This window comes from Antedon mediterranea, chromosome 8, assembly GCF_964355755.1.
Source record: "Antedon mediterranea chromosome 8, ecAntMedi1.1, whole genome shotgun sequence".
Lineage (NCBI taxonomy): Eukaryota > Metazoa > Echinodermata > Crinoidea > Comatulida > Antedonidae > Antedon > Antedon mediterranea.
The window spans coordinates 28,397,610-28,407,087 of record NC_092677.1 but is presented as its reverse complement, the minus strand read 5'-3'; the positions used below and the strand labels follow the sequence as shown (position 1 = coordinate 28,407,087).

At 35.3% G+C, this 9,478-nt stretch overlaps 1 protein-coding gene across 1 annotated transcript; it reads right to left on the bottom strand.

The window, feature by feature from the left end:
* Window positions 1-1,824: 1,824 nt before the first annotated feature.
* LOC140056837 (uncharacterized) lies at window positions 1,825-4,410 on the bottom strand. Its single transcript, XM_072102334.1, has 2 exons — window positions 4,360-4,410; window positions 1,825-3,851 (listed from the first exon to the last, which is right to left on the bottom strand). The coding sequence occupies exon 2, from the start codon at window positions 3,844-3,846 to the stop codon at window positions 2,047-2,049; it is 1,800 nt and encodes a 599-aa protein (XP_071958435.1). The 5' UTR covers window positions 3,847-3,851; window positions 4,360-4,410; the 3' UTR covers window positions 1,825-2,046.
* Window positions 4,411-9,478: the final 5,068 nt, after the last annotated feature.

Sequence of the window (9,478 nt, the reverse complement as noted above, 5' to 3'; positions counted from 1 at the left end):
ACATTACTATTAAAAGTATCCGCGTCGGGTGACACCACGTTGACTTTAGAAACAATTAGGCACCAAACTTACCATGTGGATCGAGTCTGAATTATATATTGTTTTTTGTCCCTGTTTAATTTTTTTCATTTCGTGTATAGTAAAAACTGTACTGTGTTCGTTATAGCTATGCTGTTTCATTGGGTTTATGTGCGTGATCCTAGCAACAGACACAGATCCAGAATCATCGGCGTATGTGCATTTTATAACAACTGCCATGATATGCTGTATCCTGAGTTTATTTTTAGTCATAGCTTACTTAACTATGTTTGTTAAAAGATTTGACATTCCATGGAGTTTAATGGTAAGAATAGCAGAAATGAACATTACTTTTGTTTTCTTTGTTTTTAAATAAGAAAATTATATTATAAATGAACAAGATAACAATTTATAAAAAATACTTGCATTTAATTTAATAATTAAATAAATTAAAATGTAACCATAAAAAGATGTCGATCTAACTGATTTCTCAGAAAGACACTAAATTAACAGCTTCCGTTATATACGACTTTTTACAGGAATTGTTCTTCAATGTAATAGCTGCAGTGAGCCTTCTATCAACTACATCGCATGTTGCTGCGAACACAAACAATGTTGGAGCATTAGTAGCTGGCACCGTACGTATATTTTAACACAAATTAATAGCTGCCACAAGCCGCTGCAGCACGAACAATCATAGTGTTTTAAAGCTCAAGTACAGGCATGAATTTTAAATATAATATTTGGTTAATTGTACATAAATCAAATATTTGTAACAGAAATCGAGACGAAAAAACATGAATTTTCCTTAATATGGTCAAATACAAAATTTGGCAAAATTCTTCTATAAAAACCAGGAAGACTTTTTTTCAGTAGTTAGGTAGTTAACCTAATGTAATAACATGTCTGGTGACTCCCTAGACGGTGAAAAAAGATGGTGGATATGGTGGATAATTTTTGCTATATCATGAAAATAAAAAATCTGAAGTTGAATAAAAATATCAGAAATGTAATATTCAAGTTATATTACCTATATTTAGTCATCTGATAACATTTTTTACCACACCATTTATTTTTAATAGCTTTTTAAAATGCCTCTCTATTTACAAAATTTGTGTACAAAAGAATAGAGATTTTACTGTGTAATTTGAACTATCCCCCCACTGATAAGAAAGGGCTTATTTTCAACAAGCTCGTGTAACACAAATAAAATCCAAAAAATTATGAAACATAGGGGAAACTATAGATCGATAATTATTGGAATGTATGATCAATAGAAATTTTTTGCCCGCACCTGGCCTTTAATGAGCTAATTGGCTTTCTTGTTTTTCTTCAGGTGTTTGGATTCACTGCATGTGCTGTTTATGTTGACGAGATCTATTTTATCGTAAAAGCATGGAAAAAACAAATAATATTTAAAGCAGTTATGGAATTCAGAGAGTCGTCAAAAGACATGGATAATTAAAGTTCCTGCATACCGATACAATCCAACACGAGTCAAATTTAATTTGCCATTATACAATGTGGACTTTATTGCAGCCAACATTAAGTAATAAATGATATTCTGTTTACTCTTTAACAACCTGTCGATAAACTATATCATTTTAATCGATTCATATCAATGACATTTCGAGCGTCTTTCTGTTTCTGTTGCTAATACTAATAGAAAGAAAAACAATCTCTAAAATATTGTGGTAAGCCTAACAATATTAATTTATGACAATCTGTACCTAGAGGTAAACTAAATATAAAACGCACTAAACTCCAATAATGCCTATGTTGCTAAACCGATTGTCACAAACGCAATAATTACCAGCTTGATGATCGGAAATCAGTTTTCTATTTTCAACAATAAATGTTTTTATTCTCAATAAGTTATCTGCAGTTATGTTATAATGTTACTCTTAGTTAGTTTACATTTTACTATAAGCTGCTATATTATCGGAAGCTTCCCAGTAGTTCATTCAACTTTAGTAGATCGACTGGTTGGCGCGCAAAACACAGATCATGATTTGAATGATGTCATAATTATTCAACATAATATCCTTTAATACTGTTGGTACTGTGATCTGCAATTACCAACACATTGGAAGGAAATGAAGTATCCAGACACATTCCGCGAGCAAACACATTTGTCTCATCTGTATCGACCTTACCAATCAACGTCCCCGTCATCTTATACTTCAGAATAGCGTGATCATCTCCACCTTCTTGAAATACGGAAACATATAGTGTACCTTGATCGTCAACGGTAACTCCAACTGGAAAACCACTTTTGCCACTGTTATCAATTTTGATGAAATTGAGTGGTTTTCCTGACGTGTCGAGCACAAGAAGTCTGCCGTTACCAGTATCTGCAACAATCACTTCACCGGTTTTTGAAGCACAAACATAACGTGGATTAGTTAATGTCAAGATAGCATCTTCAATACTGGGAATCCTTCTCAGCAATTCTCCTTCTCTGCTAAAAGTAAACAATGCATTATGCTTACTATCAATTACATGTACGAGACCTTCAATGTCTACAGTAACTGATGTTGGAAATCGTAAAATATCTGTACCAAACCTATTTTGTAGGTTACCCTTAGGATCACATAAGAATACAACTTTGTTTTCTGGGTCGGCAATGAGTATACTGCCATCTTGAGTCACACAGACACCATGGGGATAAATTCGCCACTCGACCTCATTCACTTTTAATAACTTGATCTCATTTTGCAGTTGTCCTAGTTTGTTGCACAATATTATTCTTTTATTAAACCGGTCGGCAATTGCATATACACCATCGGATGCAATACATACATCATTTGGCCGATGTAACTTTACCTCTGCAGTGTTGGCAGCCATTCCTCCAATTTCAAGAACTATTCGATTGCGTGGTTGGACATCTATTTCCAAGATTTTTCCACTAAAATTACCGTTTCCCAATTGTAATTTAAGAGTATAATTTGTTGCAGCGACAGGAATGAACTTTATCTCACGTTTTCCATCAACGTCGTTTTCTATAGATAGTTTGGTAGTATTACCTCGTTTATCAGTCAATATTGGTTGAAAATGATTGGTGATCGGCATTTTAGCAAAGTCGGGATGGCTGTTGAGCAGGACGCTAATTGGTTCTCCCACTACTGGTTCTTTCTGGTTATTCTTCTGTATCTTCATGTCAAGAAAATTCCTTTCTGTTACAACTAAACCGATTGTCAACGATTTAACAAGATTTATACACTCTTCGTTAACAATGAATGTTACAGGCACTTTACATATTGTTGGTACTGTTTCTGAATTCGTCAAACGTATCATATCTTGTAGTCTTAACTCTACCTCCGGTTGATCTAACATTACTTCACCTTTCAGCTTCAAATAGTTCTTAATCGCCAGTTCCGAATCCTCGATGCTTTCCTCTCGCTCAACTATCATTGCTACGTGGCTATTAAGTGCGTCAATTTTGTCCTTTCTTGCCTCTTTTATTTCATTAATGAATCTGTCGAAATGTTCATCAATGGCATGTTGTAATGTTTGTCGATGGCCTTCAACAGAACGCAAAGCGGTGTCTTCCTCTTCATTAGTATCCTCAATGGCCTTTTGACTTTTCAATTTAGAGTTGCTCAGACGAGATTTATTCTCTACAGATTGCTGTAATGTATCTACCATTGATTTTCTTCTCAAATCCACTGCTTCTTCCATACTAGTTACATTATGTAAGTTGTGCACATCTGTTGTACACACGTTGCAAACTTTTTCCTTACAAGTTAAGCAATATTTTGTAACAGCCATTCCTTTATGTGTTTTGCAGATTTGCGATTTGGTACTTTTTGTCTTTTTCTTCAACATTGTCACTAAAGAAAATAGATAGAGTGGTAAACAATGTAGACAGAGTAATAAACGTCACACGATTTGTATTATGCAGCAACTGATTATACAGACAATACATATTCTGCCTGTGACATCTCAAGACTAGTCTATACAGACAATACATATTCTGCCTATGACATCTCAAGACTGGTCTATACAGACAATACATATTCTGCCTATGACATCTCAAGACTGGTCTAAGTTTGCCACTGTTTGGAGAAGTATTATTATTATTATTATTATACAACTATGATGGACCGAATGACAGCCTTATCTATTATAGAGACACACAAAAATCTCTATGAGTGGAAACTAGCAAAAACTGTAATTAAAGGAAGACGAGTGTAGTTTTATCAGAAATCCCAAATTCTTTCGGAAACATTGACTTGGTATATAAAATATAAATGTTTAACTAGTAGAAACAAACGCTTTAACGGTCACAAAATGATTTTAAATAATAATATTTATAATAATGATAATAAATCAACCTACCTATCTTAGTTTGTCTCTAAACCAAAAAGCACCAGTAAACTCAAGTTATCACAATACCAAAGTGGCACGCAGGGATTGTCTTGCAGTGAATGGCATGCAGGGATTGACTTGCATTGAATATATTTTCGGAAACACAATACTTTGTAAATATTGGCCTATTAATCTTATTGTATGCATTTCTTTACACAGTGACCAGGAAAATGACTATAGAATTATACAACCCAATATACTATAACTGGTTAGTGAACTGTGGAATGAATAGGGTTGGCTAAAAAGTACACAGTGAATAGGTCGTACTCTCTATAATTAGCTTGGTCATGCAATTCCTCTATGCTTTAAAATTTCAGTAATAAAAGCGAAATAATAATAATACAATAGAAAACAGTAAGCAGTACGAATGGCAAATATAGCGGAAAAACCAATCGCATATTATGATTTTTAGCTGTTAAAATACTCAATATTACTACCAATTTTCAAAATGGGAAAACATTATCCCGAGTTTATTCACAACAGTATTACTCTTCTTTTAAATAAAATTAAACAAACATCTAAACACAGTTTTTCAAAATGTTCACTTCGGTTAAATCTATCTTTATACATCTAACTGTAAAAGGCCTATCAAATTCCTAGTAAATGTTATTCCATTGTCAATATAACATTGTATACGTAGGAGAACGCACAGTAGCAGCGGCAAAAGAGTTGTAAATAAATAATAAGAGTGTACATCTCTGTAGCATCTAATAACTATCGCGTTTTGTGCACGACGTTTAATATAATAATTTGTTTTAATAAGGTGTGCTGTATACATGCTACACCAAGAGTAGTTCAAACGTCCAATGAGATCTTGACAAATACATTACAGACAATCAATATAGAATAAACGGAGTTATATATTTTAGTAAGATCCAGAACTTACAGAAATTATTATTACGGATAATGGTAATGTCCAGTTGCAGTGCTGGCCAGTAGTTAGAGAAATTAATGGTTTATTATTAGTCTAAAACGAACCATTTATAATTCAGTATTATTAATTTGATAAACTAAATAAATGAATAAAAGAATAATGGCTAATTTAGCACTTCTTATGATGAATAGTACAATAATTGTAAGATAGATGAAACAAAATGGCTAATGTAATAATGAAGCTTGTTATTGTGGCCTAATAAACTACAACAAAATGGCTAATGTAATAATGAAGCTTGTTATTGTGGAGGCCTAATAAACTACAACAAAATGGCTAATGTAATAATGAAGCTTGTTATTGTGGAGGCCTAATAAACTACAACAAAATGGCTAATGTAATAATGAAGCTTGTTATTGTGGAGGCCTAATAAACTACAACAAAATGGCTAATGTAATAATGAAGCTTGTTATTGTGGAGGCCTAATAAACTACAACAAAATGGCTAATGTAATAATGAAGCTTGTTATTGTGGAGGAGGCCTAATAAACTACAACAAAATGGCTAATGTAATAATGAAGCTTGTTATTGTGGAGGAGGCCTAATAAACTACAACAAAATGGCTAATGTAATAATGAAGCTTGTTATTGTGGAGGCCTAATAAACTACAACAAAATGGCTAATGTAATAATGAAGCTTGTTATTGTGGAGGAGGCCTAATAAACTACAACAAAATGGCTAATGTAATAATGAAACTTGTTATTGTGGCCTAATAAACTACAACAAAATGGCTAATGTAATAATGAAGCTTGTTATTGTGGAGGAGGCCTAATAAACTACAACAAAATGGCTAATGTAATAATGAAGCTTGTTATTGTGGAGGCCTAATTTACTAAAAAGTCTTTAATAATAATGTACATAAAGCAAATTGCTTTGTAATGGTGCTGTGTGTATTGTATAATGAATTACTATACCATAATACAACATGATTGTATTCACTAACAATTGTTAAATAAACAAAGGCAGCCATGCCGAAACTCTTATTATTTTACACAGATTTTGAGTTTGAACAAATTTAGTGTTGTCTCCGGAATATGTCATTACAACTTCTGTTTACTTGTATTTGTAGTATGTCTTGAATATTGATGATCAACGAGGGCCGTGGTATCATCTTCTTCTTCAATCGATTGTGTTTTGTTTTCATTGCATTGAGCATTACATAACGCATATGTGGTACTTGGGTCTGGGACATCCTTAGCTTGTACAAGAAACAGATCTTTCAAAACAGTTAATTCTTTTGATAATAGTTTTACTTTTTCTTCAAGTTTTGCATTTTCAGACTTGAGTTTTTCAACTTTTTCTTGAGTTTCTTTGTGTTGTTGTCTTGTTTTATTGCGACTTTTTCGAACAGCAATATTGTTTCTTTTTCTTCTTTCAGAATACTCAGTATTTTTATTGTTGTCAGTTTCATGTAACTCTAGGTTGTCACTTTCCATGATCATTAATTTCTAAAAATACAATAAAAAGGCATGTTAGATTAATTATATGAATGAGTTTTACCTCCACACTGTATTTAAAATGCAATGTTATATACGATTAAACATATTCTCCAATGAATGTATTGATATATTCAATCGGTCATAGTGACAGAATTCATCCGAATTTAGTACTGTAGTACACTCAGTACAGCAGTACACCTAAATTATAAATAGGCTAGACTAGACCATTTTGACTCTACTGTACCTACAAAGATAAAACATGGGCCTATTATTATATGGCTATATATATATATATATATATATATATATAAAAGATTAAGAAATTCAACTGTATTAAGTAAATCGGCTAGGCCTCTACTAGACGAGACACGCGCCTAGCTCTACAACACGCGAGAGAGAGAAATTACAGATTGGCCGGTCCAGAGAGTGATTGTCGGCGGTAGCCTAACTAAAAATGCCTATATTGAAAGTAAAAATACTCTAATATCCTAGCCTAATCATATAAAATAGCTTATCAAATACTTACAATATAACTGGTAGATGTAGGTAGGACTAGCCTAGATGGTTAGTAAGTGTGTAAAGTCGGTGTAAACAGTAAGTGTAAGTAAGGTTACCTACTCAGAAATTGTATAAAACTATTGCATAATATTATTAAACAACAAGGATGGCGGCGTCGCAATCATTTTCCTATGGAAGGCAATCCCCGCCAAAAATACAATTACAACCATAACAAAATTCCAAGGTCACTATATATTGGCTACCTACCGTACAATCATGCGTGCCGCACAAATCATCCACCAAATCGAATCGTTCGTTCATTTATCATCAGTTAGTTTTTGCATAAATAAATAAATGACTCAGACCATTTATAAAAATAAATGGCATTTATTTAATTCTTCATATATTAATTCAATTAATACTCTACGACACTACAAATGATAATTTGTGATTTTTTGTCTTTGTATTTATATTTTGTAGCCCTATTGTAGCTAGTCAATTTTAATTTTAAATTTTAATTATTATTAAATTTTGATTATAATAAAAATGTACATACTATATTATTATGCTGTTTCCTTTTGTTACACAAATTATTTTTATCTATACAGTATAGAAATTCTATCTCTGTGTTATCTATACCTCCTCCATCTATTACAACCAGACATGCGAGAGGTTGCAGAGTGGTCAGTATATTGGTCTCTTTGTGTGTATCTATACCTCCATCTATTACAACCAGACATGTGAGAGGTTGCAGAGTGGTCAGTATATTGGTCTCTTTGTGTGTATCTATACCTCCATCTATTACAACCAGACATGCGAGAGGTTGCAGAGTGGTCAGTATATTGGTCTCTTTGTGTGTATCTATACCTCCATCTATTACAACCAGACGTGACATGTGAGAGGTTGCAGAGTGGTCAGTATATTGGTCTCTTTGTGTGTATCTATACCTCCATCTATTACAACCAGACATGCGAGAGGTTGCAGAGTGGTCAGTATTGGTCTCTTCAAATTAAGACAGTACAGACGCGCGCTAATTACTACTATTTTAGAGAAATTTAAATGTCAGTAATATCTTGCTCCCACCGAAAAGGGTTAGGGCAAATGTACAATCAGGTTCATTTAATTGTGTGTATTTAAAAAATTGCAGTTTAGCCTTGCCAGGTCTGCGATTTTCTTCTTCAAAATGTCAATGGCTGGTTTACACTAAAAATGCATTATAAACATTTATTTAAACTGGTCTATTATTGAAAGGATTTTGAAAGAAATGCATGGTCTTTGGCATGGAGGTATAACATTTACCTCCATGGTCTTTTTGGTGAGGGAGCCGCGGAGCCGCGGGTAATTGGATCGAGCACTGATGATGATGGTAAAATTTAGCTCCATGGTCTTTGGTGTGAGGGAGAGAGAGGGAGCTGCCGGTAATTGGATCAGGGAGCACTGATGGTCTTTGGTGGTGAGGGGAGGGAGAGAGAGGGAGCTGCCGGTAATTGGATCAGGCAGCACTGATGGTCTTTGGTGGTGAGGGACAGAGAGGGAGCCGCCGGTAATTGGATCAGGGAGCACTGATGGTCTTTGGTGAGGGAGAGAGAGGAAGCCGCCGGTAATTAGATCATCAGGGAACACTGATGTTCTTTGGTGAGGAAGAGAGAGGGAGACGCCGGTAATTGGATCAGGGAGCACTAATGGTCTTTGGAGGGGGAGAGAGGGAGCCGCCGGTAATTGGACAGGAGGCATTGTATGGTCTTTGGAGGGAGAGAGAGGGAGCCGCCGGTAATTGGATCAGGGAGCATGCACTGATGGTCTTTGGTGAGGAAGAGAGAGGGAGACGCCGGTAATTGGATCAGGAAGCACTAATGGTCTTTGGAGGGGGAGAGAGGGAGCCGCCGGTAATTGGATCAGGGAGCACTGATGGTCTTTGGGGGAGGGGGGGGGGGAGAGAGGGAGCCGCCGGTAATTGGATCAGGGAGCACTGATGTTCTTTGGTGAGGAAGAGAGAGGGAGACGCCGGTAATTGGATCAGGGAGAACTAATGGTCTTTGGGGAGGGGGAGAGAGGGATCCGCCGGTAATTGGATCAGGGTGCACTGATGGTGTTTAGGGAGAGGGAGCCGCCGGTAATTGGATCAGGAGAGCACTGATGGTCTTTGGGGAGGGAGAGAGAGGGAGCCGCCGGTAATTGGATCAGGGTGCACTGATGGTGTTTAGGGAGAGGGAGCCGCCGGT